The sequence below is a fragment of the Schistocerca piceifrons genome, chromosome X (assembly GCF_021461385.2).
Source record: "Schistocerca piceifrons isolate TAMUIC-IGC-003096 chromosome X, iqSchPice1.1, whole genome shotgun sequence".
Taxonomy (NCBI): domain Eukaryota; kingdom Metazoa; phylum Arthropoda; class Insecta; order Orthoptera; family Acrididae; genus Schistocerca; species Schistocerca piceifrons.
Window position 1 is genome coordinate 310,124,180 of NC_060149.1, and position 18,014 is coordinate 310,142,193.

Genomic DNA, 18,014 nt, shown 5'->3' on the forward strand with positions numbered 1-18,014 from the left:
GGGAAACGGTGGAAAATTACAGGTGGAGTGATGCTAGGAGCACGGAAGGAGAGAGGATCAGGAGAAATGAGAGAATGGGGAGATACTGGGAAGAACGAAAACGTACTGAACAAGTCACTCGTCATTCTAAAGGAGTGAAACCAACCAAAATATTATAAATAATAAATATATCTCGGTTAAATTTCTATTGAGGAACATTATTAGATGGATCTGTAAGTACATGGTCAGCTGTAAGTCTGCATCAAACAATGAAGAAAGTCATGCGCTGATCAACGGTGACTGATCGTACCTCCCTGACTACATACTGATAACAAGAGTCGTTGTGGCTACGAAAGTGGATTTGTATAATGGGCTCTCCACGTAAACGTTGCGTGTGTGACCTAACGCAGGTCAAGTGTAAAAAAACTTTGTGTTCTGCCTTACGGCAGGTCTTGTCATGGGGGAAGCCCCGTCAGAGAGGTCCACCGTATGAGCGTCTAGGGAAGTGATTCCAGTGGTGGTTTCCCGTTGCCTTCCACTGGTGACGATGAAATTATAATGAGGACACACAACACCCAGTCCCTGAGCGGAGAAAATCTCCGACTCAGCCGGGAATCGACCCTTGGCGTGACAGATCGCCGTGCTGACCATTCAACTATCAGGGCGGACAGGTCAAGTGTAACCACTCAAGAAAACATTATTTCTTTTGCTTAGTTCTCGATGATGGATATTTCATTTTATGTGGGGTACTGTGTCGAGGTGCCGACGTAGCTGAGAAATTTGTGGCTTCACTTTCAGGGGCAGTAGCTCACCTGTCTCCTGCAATTCCATGCTGGTGAGTCGTGCTACGTCTCCAGGTCTGCGCGGGTACGAAGAATCGATGAAGGTGTAGCCTCCCTCCAGGCCGCCGTGAACGAAGCTCGTTCTGTCCGATGCTGGGCCAGTGGCGGGGTTATGGCTCCCACGTCCCTGCAAATTGTGATTTGTGTCAGGAGCCGTGAATGGTACCACTGCGTGCTTACTAATCGCAATTCTGCAAAACACTACAAAATTAGCAGAATTAACTGCACAGACAGAATGAGATTTTCATATACAGTAAGATTTTTTTTGAAAAAAAAAAAACAAGGTAGCTAGAATTCTGTTATTTCACGCAGTTACGGGCTACATTTCCTTCGAGGTCGTGAGATAGTCCGTATGCTTACAGCATAGTGCAGCATAGTTGCTAGTAAGTGTATTCGGCTTGGGTCGACCGGGCCGCCACGGTTGTTCCTGCCTAGTGAGGTGCCGCCTGCAGTAATAATAAAAACTTAAATTAATGAACCAACGCATTGTCTGACGTGCTCTCCCATGCCACCTGAGCTGGCGAAAAGGCCATCCATTGGCACAGCCTCACTTCTGTACCGGTCGCTTTTGATGAACATTCCTATCTGAAGCAGCTAGGCTGTGCTGACTGTGCCTACGTTTACTGACTGTCGATCACAGACTCCTCTATGTATACAGGGTGTTACAAAAAGGTACGGCCAAACTTTCAGGAAACATTCCTCACACACAAAGAAAGAAAATATGTTGTGGGGACATGTGTCCGGAAACGCTTACTTTCCATGTTAGAGCTCATTTTATTACTTCTCTTCAAATCACATTAATCATGGAATGGAAACACACAGCAACAGAACGTACCAGCGTGACTTCAAACACTTTGTTACAGGAAATGTTCAAAATGTCCTCCGTTAGCGAGGATACATGCATCCACCCTCTGTCGCATGGAATCCCTGATGCGCTAATGCAGCCCTGAAGAATGGTGTATTGTATCACAGCCGTCCACAATACGAGCACGAAGAGTCTCTACATTTGGTACCGGGGTTGCGTAGACAAGAGCTTTCAAATGCCCCCATAAATGAAAGTCAAGAGTGTTGAGGTCAGGAGAGTGTGGAGGCCATGGAATTGGTCCGCCTCTACCAATCCATCGGTCACCGAATCTGTTGTTGAGAAGCGTACGAACACTTCGACTGAAATGTGCAGGAGCTCCATCGTGCATGAACCACATGTTGTGTCGTACTTGTAAAGGCACATGTTCTAGCAATACAGGTAGAGTATCCCGTATAAAATCATGATAACGTACTCCATTAAGCGTAGGTGGAAGAACATGGGGCCCAATCAAGACATCACCAACAATGCTTGCCTAAACGTTCACAGAAAATCTGTGTTGATGACGTGATTGCACAATTGCGTGCGGATTCTCGTCAGCCCACACATGTTGATCGTGAAAATTTACAATTTGATCACGTTGGAATGAAGCCTCGTCCATAAGGAGAGCATTTGCACTGAAATGAGGATTGACACATTGTTGGATGAACCATTCGCAGAAGTGTACCCGTGGAGGCCAATCAGCTGCTGATAGTGCCTGCACACGCTGTACATGGTACGGAAACACCTGGTTCTCCTGTAGCACTCTCCATATAGTGACGTGGTCAACGTTACCTTGTACAGCAGCAACTTCTCTGACGCTGACATTAGGGTTATCGTCAACTGCACAACGAATTGCCTCGTCCATTGCAGGTGTCCTCGTCGTTCTAGGTCTTCCCCAGTCGCAAGTCATAGGCTGGAATGTTCCGTGCTCCCTAAGACGCCGATCAATTGCTTCGAACGTCTTCCTGTCTGGACACCTTCGTTCTGGAAATCTGTCTCGATACAAACGTACCGCGCCACGGCTATTGCCCCGTGCTAATCCATACATCAAATGGGAATCTGCCAACTCCGCATTTGTAAACATTGCACTGACTGCAAAACCACGTTCGTGATGAACACTAACCTGTTGATGCTACGTACTGATGTGCTTGATGCTAGTACTGTAGAGCAATGAGTCGCATGTCAACACAAGCACCGAAGTCAACATTACCTTCCTTCAATTGGGCCAATTGGCGGTGAGTCGAGGAAGTACAGTACATACTGACGAAACTAAAATGAGCTCTAACATGGAAATTAAGCGTTTCCGGACACATCTCCACATAACATCTTTTCTTTATTTGTGTGTGAGGAATGTTTCCTGAAAGTTTGGCAGTACTTTTTTGTAACACCCTGTATACGAATACGATCAGGCAAAGAGGATAGTGGGCACAAGATCCATTCCAATAAGGAAATAAAGGCATGCTTTAATAGAGAATGGTACTAAATCTGGTACAGGACAGAAAGAGCGAGGAAGACATACCAGACGCTCCCTAACACAAAAAGGTCAAGAATATCATATTTCCTCCCGACCATAGGAGCTATACACTAACTGTCGGGACATGGTTCAGATATCAGCTACTGTACTTATCAAAAACTTATGAATGTGGGGCAAGCGGCCCCCGAACCACATCCTCTACGTGTGTGCCATTAGACGAAATTTTACAGACCAGAATATGAAAGAATATGGTAATACACCAGTCTACAACATTATATGAACTGTGGAACTGCGGTACAAGTTGTACTTGCTGACAGTTAAAATATCAAAAAAATGTGTGAAATCTTATGGGACTTAACTGCTAAGTTCATCAGTCCCTAAGCTTACACACTACTTAATCTAAATTATCCTAAGGACAAACACACACACACACCATGCCCGAGGGAGGACTCGCACCTCCGCCGGGACCGCTAAAATATCAGCCACACGGCCGAGAGACGACCAAGAACAGGCTGTGAGATAACGGGCGAGTTGTGGCGCCCTGGAAATATTTTAAGTTCAGAGTTGGCGACCACAGCTCGGGCCGTTCGGCAAGCCGCGGCGTGAAACCTTAATGGCAGACATTTCACAGTTCGTATAGACTAGAAATGAATAGTAACCAGATTAATCATGATTCCTCAAAAAGAAACATGTACGCTACCATTATTTGCACGACGATTCTGATGGTGTAATCAGATTTTCAATATCTTTATTAGTTTAAAGTTTAGTATCTGACGATAAATTATACAATTAACACCCAGCAACGAATTTCCAACATCGAAACGGTTCATCCGATTTTGTCGATCGACATGTCTTTAGAAAGCTGTTAGTGTAAACCTAAATTGGTATAAATTACAGGCATGTAACTTGAATAGTACATGCGTTATTAGAGGTCAAAGTGGCCGATTACTATCGATCGCGTCAGGCCATAAGTACTCCACAGTTACAAGGAAAAACGGTAGCAGCATGCTTATAAATATATTTATTCGTCTATATCTTTGTTTATATCCGATATATACTATTCATGAAGAAATTGGTCAATTATTTACTGTGTCTTAGAAAGCACAGAGACATTAGGCTACTGGCTTACTACTGTTCTATTCCTTTGACATATGTTTATTTAGTTTGTTTATGTATTTTATGATTTGTGTTAGAGTGTGTTTATGGTCTAGCCATAGGAATATTTATTTAATTTGAGGTTATTTAAATGTAAATCCAGTATTTCGAATGTGTTTCATTATTTTTGTGAGTGCGCGTTGGCTTGAAGAAATGGCGGGAGCGCTCTAGCCAATCACAGCACTCGTTAATGGGGAGACTGTATGGAAGTTGGGGAGTACGGGACAGGACACGAGAGGTGCTGAACGGAGAGTCCTGGACAGTATGGCGCAACGGACGCAAAGTCGCGGGAAAGACTTCGAGAGTGGAGCAGTTTGCACGTGGTCGCGAGAGATAGAGATATTTCGTAGTGCCGACTTGTGAACTTGTGAGATTTTCGTGGCTTCTGCAGTGAAGACGTAGTATGCGTTTAGAAGTGAATATCTCGCGAGCTATGTTGTTGCTCATAACTACATGAAGTAGGAATCTACTGTTTCCCTGTTATTCAACTTATATTTTATTTAATTGCTGGACCATCGACACCAATAAGTGTTTTACAGTAATAAAGGGCATTCTTAAAGATGCTATCGTACTCATCATTTAAAGTCGTTAAAATAGTTCCTGCAGAATTTATTTAATTACAATTTTTCATGTATAAATGTTTATGTTACGTTCAAAATTCGCAATTGCCGAGTGATAGGAACCTTCGACCATTCGATTCTTGTGTATATTCATATTGTATACCGTAGACTCAGCTGTATTTGGCTTGTGATGCGGCAACTACGTATCCCAGCCCCTAGACAACGAAACCAGCCAAAACTTTCAATATTTCAACTCTGAATCGGAGGGTATGTAGTTGAGGGCCACCACACCACATCATTTTATTTGAAAGCCCGCGGCCGGCCGGGGTGGCCGAGCGGTTCCAGGCGCTACAGCCTGGAACCGCGCGACCGCTACGGTCGCAGGTTCGAATCCTGCCTCGGGCATGGATGTGTGTGATATCCTTAGGTTAGTTAGGTTTAAGTAGTTCTAGGGGACTGATGACCACAGCAGTTAAGTCCCATAGTGCTCAGAGCCATTTGAACCATTTTTGAAAGCCCGCAAGGCCATACATCGTGACCAGACGCACCACAGCAAAGCATCCACATACAACAACCTTCCGGAAGCAGCATAAAATTGTGACAAATGACACTAGAGTGGCCGTCGCTAAATTAAGACGCCTCAAGGTCACACCCGCTCCCTGCAGTGCGCAGTTGCTAAGCGCTGTTAAGAGTGCAGTTACGTCGTGAGAATCTAGATGTAAGCATGTCTTGATTCTCGTAGAAAGGGATGTAAATGAAAACGGAAATCTACGGAAATTGACGATTTTCACAAAAAATTAGTGTGGAGAACTATACTTAGATACCACGACCGAAGAGAGTATCCGACGACTAGAAAAATACAGGGCGATCCGGACAAAAAATTTTATACTCACTTGGTTTTTGATTCAGGAAGTGTAATAGTGGACAAAAATATTTAATGGAATGCAGAGACATTGCAGCTGCAAGAACGAAGTTTTCTATGCAATGCGCTTATTTTCACTCCGCAGCGGAGTGTGCCCTCATATGAAACTTCCTGGCAGATTAAAACTGTGTGCCGGATCGAGACTCGAACTCGGGACCTTTGCTTTTCGAGGGCAAGTGCTCTACCTACTGAACTACCCAAGCACGACTCACGACCCGTCCTCACAGCTTTAATTTCGCCAGTACCTCGTCTTCTACCTTCTACAAGGTATGCAGGAGAGCTTCTGCGACGTTTGGAAGGTAGGAGACGAGGTACTGGCGGAATCAAAAGTGTGAGGAGGGGTCGTCAGTCGTGCTTGGGTAGCTCAGTTGTTAGAGCAGTTGCACGCGAAAGGCAGAGGTCCCGAGTTCGAGTCTCGGTCCAGCACACAACTTTAATCTCCCAGGAAGTTTCAATGCACTTATTGTTTGCTGAAGACAACAATCTTGTAGTATACTTCTATGAAACTTTGGTTTCACAAAACCATACACAGAAATATATTTGCTCGACCTCAGCGGAATTGGTGGCCCGAAAGTACCTACAGATACATTTGTATAGGGTATATCGGCGATTTGGGTGATGGGTGCAGTGACGAAGCGGCAGTAAGATCTGCAAACGAAACATTTTCTGGAGGTGGGGAATATTCTCGGTCCTATCAAGGCGAGCTGTCGGAACAAAAATCCTGGCTGCGGCATACAAGTACTCGCGCATTGCCGTGCATGGAGCCTCTTGTAAATAAAATGCGTTAATAGGTGACACGACACAATAATAACGTCCAAGATGTTACCAAAATTAATTTTTTTTCTTAACATATTTCTTGCTGGAAGTTTTTACAACGTCCAACAGAAGGCAAATTCATCAGTGACGACATTTTTCGACGGTATTTTACTTTTTATCTCGGAATATTTTTACGTTTTTACGATAAAATATGTGTCACATGCGACTATAAACTTTCAGAATGTTCATATTTTTTTCAGAACAGCTATGTCAGTAGTTATGTTTCATCCACAGGTTGAAGTAAAAAATATTTTTCTTCAAAACTTTTTGCACCGTTGGTTTTATTTATTTATTTTTTTTCGTAGCAGCTGGCAAAAATTTACGTTTGGAAAGTACTGCGTCATATTGCAGACTAAAAATAGAGATCTCTAATAGTTTTCGGAATTTTTACTAACACTTGAAATTGTCGCTAATTGGCAACGCTGTAAGACGGTGAGATGACCTCGAGATGCCTATTTTCCTGACGGCCGCAAAGGCCTTTATATGGCAGAAACAAAACGTTTTTGTTTCTGATACGTAAAGGCTAGTGTCGTTTGTAACAAGTTCATGCTCTGACATGTTCTTTGTTACCCGTGCGACTCTTCAGGTAATGCACTGATGATGACTCTGTTACAGTTGGAATCCAGATCTACAATAAGTTGCGATATTTTGCGACTGACTGCTGTCCTTTAAATATGAATCTTTCCTCTGTCAGAGTCTCTTTTGTCAGTTTTTTTCCCATTTGCTGCTCAGTAGAATGATTCTCCATATATCCCTGCTCCCTTTATGCAGGGTGATCAGGAACATTCTGAAAAGCTTGTTAGGGTGTTGCAGGTGAGGCTGTGCTAGGAAATAATAAAATTCGACACGTTTCGCTGTTCCCGAGTTATTTAGCGTCGACTTTAGTCAGGTAGTTGTGTGCGCAAATTCAAGCAGCCTGTCAGCGGCGGTGTCGCCAAACGTGTTCTTCGTTTGGTTTCCTCAAACCGAACAAACGTAACTTTTCCTCACCTTCCTTAAATTTATCACTTCCGAAAATGACACAATTTGATTGGTAATGAGCATTTCAACAAGTGGTAACCCAGGGCCCCGCAGATGTCTGTGCATTACCGCATTTATCGCGTGCAAGTGCTTGAATTTGCGCGCGCAACGACCTTATTGTCAAACTTCAATGCTAAATAACTAGGAAACAACGCAACTTATCGAATTTTTTCCTTAAAAATTATTTATTAGCACAACCTCTCATGCAACACCCTTACATGCTTCTCAGATGTTCCTGGCCACCCTGTATACTTTCCTTGTGGTGGTCATAATGCTTTGACTCATTAGTGTATTTAAACTACCTTAGTTTTGCCGATAACATTGTACTCTTTGCTTCTAGTGCAGATAAACTCCTTTAAGAGGAGCGTAATAGATCAAGTTTGAATGTTGATGTGAATAGTAATTGCAATAATACTAAAATAGTGTATAATGCACACATGGAAAAGAAAGTAGTCGAATTACCCACTGAAAAAATGGAAATAGTTGAAAAGGACATTTCGAAAGGCCCAAAACTGACCCAGATATTGTTTCTGATTTAAAAAATATATAAAACAGTAAGAAATAATGTTTTACAAGCATGTAATATTTAAACTTCCTAGCAGACTAAAGCTGTCAGTCGGACCGAGATTCGAACTCGGGATCTTTATCTTTTACCAGCAAGTGCTGAGCTACCCGAGCACAACTCACAGAACACCCCCCCCCCCCCCCCCTCACAGCTTTATTTCCGGCAGTATGTCGACTCCTACCTTCCAATCTTCACAGAAGCTCTCTTGCGAACCTGTGAGAGGCAAAGGTTCAGATTTCATGTCTCGGACCGGCACACAGTTTTAATCGGCCAGGAAGTTTTATATCAGCGCACACTCCGCTGCAGAGTGAAAATTTCATTATGTAATATTTAATTTATACTGTTTTGCACCTTTTACATCTTACTCTTACAAAATACAATTAAAAGTTATTACAAAAACCTTATATTCAGAGCTTATATTCACCGCCAACACAGGTCCATACTGAGCAAAAAGTATCAGCGTTTTTGATGAGGAAATTCACGGGAGAAGCTCTAATTCAAATTTTCCAGAAGACACGCTGTTTCGTCTTTAGCACTCGATTGTTTGAAATTTTTCTAGAAACTTAAACGCTTTTTGACGAGCTGCTTTCTTCTTCTAGAAGGCACTACTGCTGATCTACGTCACCGTTGATGGCTACTTTCGTGTTCGCTGTCCAACTTCCCTGGCTTTTGTTACTTTTTTAGCTTCTGCCAGTTCGAATTTATAAGGAGTAAACGTGATGGCCGTGGAAGTCTTTTTGACCTCAATTCGAGGCCGTCTTTTTAATTTTTGGAATGGTGGTGACGTGAAACGCGCTTATCTTAGATATGTTGAACACTGAAGATCCTCAAGTGTAGCTGATGACAGAGGAGCACCCAGACCAGCCAAAGATGTTGATGACTAATTTGAATGAGACTCTGCAATAACTTGTAGTTCCTTCACATCACAGCTTTCGGTGTTGCCTAGAAAGCTACGATTTCTTACTGTTTGTTTCTTTAATGCATCTTGATAGAAAGAGGAATGTAGGTCATTACTTGCTTCTTAAATTTGTTCTGTATTTGAGAACATATTCTTGTACAGGGTGTCTCTGTTTGTTACTTTAAATTCATTGGTTGCTATTTGTGGTGTTTGGCATCTAATACTGGGTCTGCTAAAAAGATCCATTGTATAGAAAGTACTGACAGCACGTTCATTCTGCCTTAACCACTGCCGAAGTTCCTCGCTTTAATAAACTTTGAGACAAAAGTTATGTAGGATATCGGTTGTGCAATATCTGTAATTATTAATTTCTTTATCTTCAAGATGAGTAGACTTACTTTTCTCATTTTTTCTAAATTTGCAATCCAGTAATAATCTGTGAATGTCATTTTCAATCCATTGCCCATTGGTATTGTACAGGATGATTCAAAAGTCGTAATCCACAGGACAAATAGGGTGACCAAAACTCCATCGACAAGCTTTCAGGGGTGGTGGTATAGACCAACACAAGAAAAAAATGTGTAGTAAACATGGGCTCTAAAGTACATACTTTAAGAGCTATGAACACTTCTGTACACTGTGAAACAATTCTCTTGTAGTGCAAGCACTTTGGTTTCCATGTTTTGAGAGGTGGTAGCACGGACGAAAAAAAGTCCAATAAACAAAGGCTGTAAAGTACATACTTTAATAGTTATAAGAACTTTTCCTCTTCACTACTGTGAAACACATCTCCTCTACTAAACAAGTGCTCATAGCTCGTAAGGAATGCATTTCAGAACCCATGTTTGTTGGTCATTCTTTTCTTGTTTAATACCTGTAGAAAAACAGAATGCAGTCAAGAAGACACCAGAGAAGAGCCTAATGACGTGTTAAAAGTATGGTTGAAAGAATAGGAAAAAAGATATTCGGTAAATTATGTAATAATAGAACTGTTTCGGAATAGGCATTGGGAAAAAAGAAAGTTCTGTAAACAATGCAATATCACAGTTGTTTCGGAACAAGAAATGGAGGCTTTTTGCATTGAGTTACATGTATAGTGTGTTTCCGTGGTAATGACATAAACGCCCAGTAATGATGAAGAGGCTTAAATATATCATTTTTATATGGAGAACAGTGGGCAGAATGTGAGTCTAATGCTCAAAGTGAAAATGAGGAAACTCAAATTCAAATTTCTTTTAATTATATTATTAAAAATCTAAACAGACATACTATTCTAATATTTTTATTTATCTTCCAGCTTTCACAAGGTGTTACGTTATATTCCAAAAATATGGGGAACTGGTTCCTCAGAAACAGTGTAGACTTGATCAGATAGGTATCTGTTAGCCATTCACTGATTATTCCCGTCCAGATGTTCATTGCAAGGAAAAAGAATATTAAAATTTAACGTGCCGTCGACGACAGGGTCATTAGAGACAGAGCACAAGCTCGGTCTGTGGGAGGACAGGGAAGAAAATCGGCTCTGGCCTTTCATTGCAACCATCTCTGGATTCACCATAAGCGATTTTAGGTAATCTCCGAGAACCTAAATGTAGGTGACTAGACGGTGATTTGAAAAGCCGTCCCCTTCAGTCCACTGTTTTACCACAACGCCACCTCACCCGGTATGTTCACTACAGATCGGTGTTCATTATTCTTCTCCACTGTAGCCTGGGGATTGTCATCGGTCAACGCGTGACTACTGAGCCTAGTAAACATTTCGTTTCTGGTGAGACATATTTTCATCGGAAAAAAGTGCATACACAGGAAAATGGAGGTCGAGCGGTTCAGTACTTAGAGGCTCAACACGATCCTAGGTTCCAAGGCGGCATCAGAGATCACACTTTCTACACCTACATTTGCGTTGATACTCCGCAACCAACAACTAACTAGTGGAGTGTGGTGGCAGGCACCTTGTGAACCACTGTCACTTCCCCCCTCTCTTGTACTAGCTGAGAACAGTGCGCAAAAAGAATGATTGTTGGCCATACTTTGTATGACCTCGATTCTTTCTACAGGTTCAATCACATTAATGTGACCAACGTTTGTGTTCGACGTCAACGTGCGATAAGCACTTATAGACGGTCGATGGTAGCACTAGCGGTGGAGGGTACATGAAGCATGTCGGGGGAATGCGGAAAACAGTGTAGTCGTTGTCGTAATGCGGAAACGGAGTGATTTATCTAACATCCTAAAGAACAAGATCATTGGCTTTCGGGGCAAGGTTGGAAGCATTTTCGGACGGCTAAGTTCGTAAACTGTTCGCATGCTGCCGTGGTAAATATACCATGCATGGCAAAATAGAGCTATCCAAAACAGGCGCCGAGGCAAAAGTGGTACACCACGGCCCGTAGCTGATAAGGGTGAATGACGGCTGCAGAGATGTGTACGGGCGAATAGAAGTGCAGCTATTGAGCAACTGACCGCCAGATGAACCAAGAGGCTACCAACACTGCATCCTCAATGACCGATCAGCGACGTTGCTGTGTCCGGAGGCCTCTGCAGCAGGCGTCTGGTTCATTCAGCCTTGCTAACTTGTTCAACAGCGACGAAGGGTGGAATTTGGACGCCACTACCGCAGCTGGACGTCCACTGAGTCCTTTTCAGATGAATCACGTTTTATGTTCCAACAGACATATGCCCGTTGGTACATATGGTCGTACAGTAATTGTCGCAAGGGTTCAGGCCGGAGGAGGCAGCGTTATGTTCTGGGGAATGTTTTCGTATCATTCTCTGGCGTATGTTGTCATTCTGAAAGGCACAATGGATCAACAAAAGCATAGTTTTATACGTGGGGACCATATCCACCTCTACAGGCAGTTTGTTTTTCCTCGGCAGGATGGCATCTGTTAGCAGGACACTGCAATGTGTCACATACCTCGCTGTGTACATGTGTGGTCCGAAGAGCTCCAGGGTGAGTTTACCGTACTCCCCGGATTGAAACACTGTTCAAAAAGGTTCAAATGGCTCTGAGCACTATGAGACTTAACTTCTGAGGTCATCAGTCCCATAGAACTTAGAACTACTTAAACCTAACTAACCTAAGGACATCACACGCATCCATGCCCGAGGCAGGATTCGAACCTGCGACCGTAGCGATCGCGCGTTTCCAGACTGAAGCACCTAGAACCGCTCGGCCACTCCGGCCGGCCATGAATCCTCAGCCGAGAAACCTAGCACATCTGGCCACACCACTAGAGTCAGCGTGGCTCCATATCCCTGTCGGTACTTCCCGGAATCTCAGTGACTCTCATCCTGCGCATTCCTGCTGCAAAAGGTTGTTAGTCAGGCTTTTGACAGGTGGTAACATTAATGTGAGTGGACCATGTAATTTTACGTCAGTGTCTATTTTTGGAAGATGCACGTAAGAGGTAGCAATTTATTGGCTGAGTCTTCTAGGAATGTATCCTCTCGGAATTTTGACAGTAAACCACATCGTGAGGCACAACGCCTTCCGTGCAGCGTATGCCTCGGGTGCTAGATGAGCATCTCTGTTGCACTTTCGCGCTTACTAAACGAAACTGTGACGAAACGCGCTTTTCTTCTTTATATCTTCTTTGTCGCCACTATCAAACCTATTTGGTAAGAATCCGAGACAGATGAGCAATACTAAGTTATCAGTCGAACGAGAGTTTTGTGAGCTACTTCCTTCGCGGGTGGATACTTTATGAGGATTCTTCCAATGACTCCAGGCGTTGGCTCTGCTTACCTACTGTTAGTTTTATGTGACCGTTCCACTTTAAGTCGCTCTTTACGAATATTCTGAGATATTTAGTGAATGTGACTGCCCCCCAGTCGTTTTTAGCAGCCGAAGAACCAGTGGTCTGTTAAGTAGATAGAAATCTGATCTCTTGTTCGTATCAGGCGTTATCTGAATTCTTGCAGATAGGAACGACATTCAGTTTCGGTGGCGCAGGAACAGTGAGAAATTACCTGTCTCGCGAGTCAAAGCGACATTGAAGACCCTTATAACAACACATTTACGCCTAGTTAAGCTCCATAAGCGATTATGAGATACGTAATTTACACAAGAACCTCTACAAATATGTTCACCTAATCGTATGTCTTCATAAATTCTCGAAAAATTAACGGAATTAGTTGAAAATAAGATCCACATTATTCGAAATTTCTTGGAATTGTAAAGATATGAAGCACGCATAGTGACACTATGGCTAAGCCATGCAATTTTCAATGAACGGAGATCGACTCTTACAAAGGAACGGTCCGTTCCGACATGTCGAAACTTGCCCTGAAATTATACAGGAAGAATACACCGAAAAAAAAACACAATGTCAAAATTTTAACTGCTAAGACACGCTACAGGTATTTAAAAAATGTTGAAAACTGTCATACTCGTAACTCAACAGGCGGCTGGAGAAATGTACACCCTTACCGCAGTTGATGCAGACAGCGCACGCGCAACACGGCAGTCGCCTAGCATTGATCGGTAAACAGATAACACGGTGCAACGCGATCGTAATTTTTCAAGTGAATTTCAGGTGATAGTTTCTCTGACGCAATTGTTCATGCAATAGACACTTCACATTTTTGTGACGGCTAGGGAATAAAATAAAGCATTAAAAACCTATCATAAAAACCATGCTGTAGGAATCGTTGTAAAGTATCGCAAGTCAACAAATTCAAGTCCCGATTGACGGAAGTCGTCTGTAATGTAACATCACACACTGCCTTGATTTTCTTTCCTCTGCTAGTCACTTGTGTAACAATTACATTTGCAACAGTTTAGCTGTCTATATGACCTGCAATCTTTCAAAAAATCAATGTATTGAAACACTTTTGTACGGTTTAAATGCTATAATTTCGTCTGTATACGCGTGTATATACGAGTCTCTTGTCACGATTGCGTCTGCTTATTCGCCGATTCCGCGCTAGTCAAGAAAGACTACAAACTGCTGTTATAAGTGGTTCTTCGTGCGGAAAAAATGAGTATCTTAAACATTTCTTAAAAAATACTTGCAGTGCACCTTAGTGAGTAAAATTTTGAGAGTGCATTTATTTTGCTGTATTCTTGCTGTGTGAAAAATTTCAGGGTATGTTTCGACTGTCAGGCTGGACCATTCCCTTGTTAGATCCCCCGTTCTGTGTAAGTTTCTCGTTGATTCCGTTAGTCATTCGAGGCGAATACCAGGATGGTTTCTTAAAGAAGGCAATTCATTCTCCTTGCCTTCTCCTCACCTACACAGCCGAGAGCCAATCTTGGGATGATTGCTCTGCAAAAGACACGACCAATTTCCTTCCCAGTCCGAGTTTGTGCTCTGTTTTGAATGATATCCTCGTCGACGCTGCGTTAAACCGTGATCTTCCTTCCTTGCTTTTCCATGGTATATCTAAATCACTTCCGACGAATGCCGCGATAGTTTTTCAACCAAATTACTGTGATTTCTTCCTTAAATTCAGCTTAACCGATTTTTGCACTACCTTAACGCTAATGGGACATTAAATTCTAAGTTGTTGTCATCTCTACAAAATTTTGAGCTTTCATACTTAAATTGATGCTAGTATATGGAAAAGTGATCAGTCCTTATGGCAATTTTCTTTATACAGTAATTAATGTTGGGTATTTATGCAGCTTCTTACTTTAACCATCAGTATACAGAAGATAATTAATTGAAAGAAATGGAGTGAATATTATAAAGCGAAAAATGTGATTCAGGAGAGAACAGCAATTCCGGAGCCAAAACTGAACATGGAAAACAGTGACTTTGAAAGTATATTCTCTAAATCTGCAAGACATGGCAAATATGTGATTCGTTTGTGGGCACAATAGATGAAGATGTAGCAGCGAAAAACTTACTAAGCTAACTGGATCGCCTGGTCGTGCATTATAGTAGGCGGTAGAACGAACAAGCCATAGAGGAAAACGACAGAAGGTACGAACCAGATTATGAAATATGTGTATTGCAAGTACGCTGAATGTTACGAAGTGACATGTAGGCATCTTAGCAATAGCTAGCGAACCGGGACTATGAAGAAACGTGGGTAGAAAGTAGACCCATCCATCATATTAAGTCACTGAAAACATGATTCTCTTACTTGATGTCTTTCATATTCAGTGGTGGTGCGATTTAAATCTATACAATTAGTGGAAACCTACTGTTTCGTTGAAACTCACGGACAGATTAAAACTGTGTGCTGGACAGAGACTCGAACTTGGGACCTTTGCCTTTCGTTGGCTACCGACACTGAGGCACGACTCACGATCCCTACTCACACACCCGCTCTTACAGGAGTGCTAGTCCTTCAAGCTTCGCAGGAGAACTTATGTGAAGTTTGGAAGGTCGGAGATGAGGTACTGGCGGAAGTAGAGCGGTGAAGGTTTCAAATGGTTCAAATGGCTCTGAGCACTATGGGACTTAACATATCAGGTCATCAGTCCCCTAGAACTTAGAACTACTTAAACCTACCTAACCTAAGGACAGCACACATATCCATGCCCGAGGCAGGATTCGAACCTGCGACCGGAGCGGTCGCGCGGTGCCAGACTGAAGCGCCTAGCGCAGGTTCGAATCCTGCCTCGGGCATGGATGTCTGTGATGTCCTTAGGTTAGTTAAGTTTAAGTAGTTCTAAGTTCTAGGGGACTGATGACCTCAGAGGTTAAGTCCTATAGTGCTCAGAGACATTTGAACCATTTGAAGCACCTAGAACCGCTCGGCCACACCGGCCGGCATGTGAGGGTTTGTTGTGAGTCGTGCTTGGGTAGCTCAGACGGTAGAGCACTTGCATACGAAAGGCAAACGTTCCAAGTTCGAGTCTTAGTTCTAATCTGCCAGGAAGTTTCATACCAGCGCACACTCCACTGCAGAGTGAAAATTTAATTCTTCTGTTTCGTTGCCAACAGCAGGATATGTACACACTCTCCATGTCCTTCAACAGCGAGAAGCTTCGGTTGTCCGATAACTTTTGGGGTTCGAGATCTGGGATTCCTATTAACCAAGCATGAATATAGTTCTCAGTCATCTATGTCTGAAGATTTTTGAAAAGATATTTCACGAACTAACCATTCTCCGCCAGATAGAAATACTATAAGGAAAAAATGTGGAGGCACAAGGAAAAACATTAAGTAGAACCTTCAGGTCAGAAGTTCCTAAACATGAAATGAGAACTTACATTCGAAGTAGCAAGCGCTTGAAAGTAGTGGATTACTATAGTTACCAGCGTCCAGTCAAAGTCATCTTCTTCATCGTTTGTCCAGCCACAGAACCCTGCTTCGAATGAGCAGTGCCCTCTGCATTCCGTGCCTGGCTTCAGAGCGACGTTGTCGAGAGCGACGTAGCCCCGGAAATGGCGGTACGTGTCTGTCGGCTCCCTTGCTAGCGCCTCGAATACAACCTGCAAAATTACACGTTTGTTTAGTAACATAACTTTGAACGAATTTCTTGTGAGATACGCCTGAGATACATTTAGCTCGAGCTCATTTTCAAATGGTTCATTAGTCAATCTGTAAGAAACATGTTAAAACAGCAAGCTACATTATTACATCTGGATATTAAGTAGTCACGTCTAAATACAAGTTAACTGTTGTGTTTCGAAGTGAAATGGAAAATCTACACTCCTGGAAATTGAAATAAGAACACCGTGAATTCATTGTCCCAGGAAGGGGAAACTTTATTGACACATTCCTGGGGTCAGATACATCACATGATCACACTGACAGAACCACAGGCACATAGACACAGGCAACAGAGCATGCACAATGTCGGCACTAGTACAGTGTATATCCACCTTTCGCAGCAATGCAGGCTGCTATTCTCCCATGGAGACGATCGTAGAGATGCTGGATGTAGTCCTGTGGAACGGCTTGCCATGCCATTTCCACCTCGCGCCTCACTTGGACCAGCGTTCGTGCTGGACGTGCAGACCGCGTGAGACGACGCTTCATCCAGTCCCAAACATGCTCAATGGGGGACAGATCCGGAGATCTTGCTGGCCAGGGTAGTTGACTTACACCTTCTAGAGCACGTTGGGTGGCACGGGATACATGCGGACGTGCATTGTCCTGTTGGAACAGCAAGTTCCCTTGCCGGTCTAGGAATGGTAGAACGATGGGTTCGATGACGGTTTGGATGTACCGTGCACTATTCAGTGTCCCCTCGACGATCACCAGTGGTGTACGGCCAGTGTAGGAGATCGCTCCCCACACCATGATGCCGGGTGTTGGCCCTGTGTGCCTCGGTCGTATGCAGTCCTGATTGTGGCGCTCACCTGCACGGCGCCAAACACGCATACGACCATCATTGGCACCAAGGGAGAAGCGACTCTCATCGCTGAAGACGACACGTCTCCATTCGTCCCTCCATTCACGCCTGTCGCGACACCACTGGAGGCGGGCTTCACGATGTTGGGGCGTGAGCGGAAGACGGCCTAACGGTGTGCGGGACCGTAGCCCAGCTTCATGGAGACGGTTGCGAATGGTCCTCGCCGATACCCCAGGAGCAACAGTGTCCCTAATTTGCTGGGAAGTGGCGGTGCGGTCCCCTACGGCACTGCGTAGGATCCTACGGTCTTGGCGTGCATCCGTGCGTCGCTGCGGTCCGGTCCCAGGTCGACGGGCACGTGCACCTTCCGTCGACCACTGGCGACAACATCGATGTACTGTGGAGACCTCACGCCCCACGTGTTGAGCAATTCGGCGGTACGTCCACTCGGCCTCCCGCATGCCCACTATACGCCCTCGCTCAAAGTCCGTCAACTGCACATACGGTTCACGTCCGAGCTGTCGCGGCATGCTACCAGTGTTAAAGACTGCGATGGAGCTCCGTATGCCACGGCAAACTGGCTGACACTGACGGCGGCGGTGCACAAATGCTGCGCAGCTAGCGCCATTCGACGGCCAACACCGCGGTTCCTGGTGTGTCCGCTGTGCCGTGCGTGTGATCAT

The 18,014-nt window shown here is 43.8% G+C and overlaps 1 protein-coding gene across 1 annotated transcript in view; it reads right to left on the reverse strand.

Annotated features, from left to right (window-relative positions):
* The window catches only part of LOC124722099 (MAM and LDL-receptor class A domain-containing protein 1-like), a 339,161-nt gene that overhangs the window by 164,690 nt on the left and 156,457 nt on the right, over positions 1–18,014 (reverse strand). Inside the window, exons 7-8 of the mRNA XM_047247296.1 lie at positions 16,289–16,465; positions 792–948 (exon numbers count right to left, since the gene is read on the reverse strand). Coding sequence (XP_047103252.1) covers positions 792–948; positions 16,289–16,465 — 334 coding nt within the window. The remainder of the gene's footprint in view (positions 1–791; positions 949–16,288; positions 16,466–18,014) is intronic.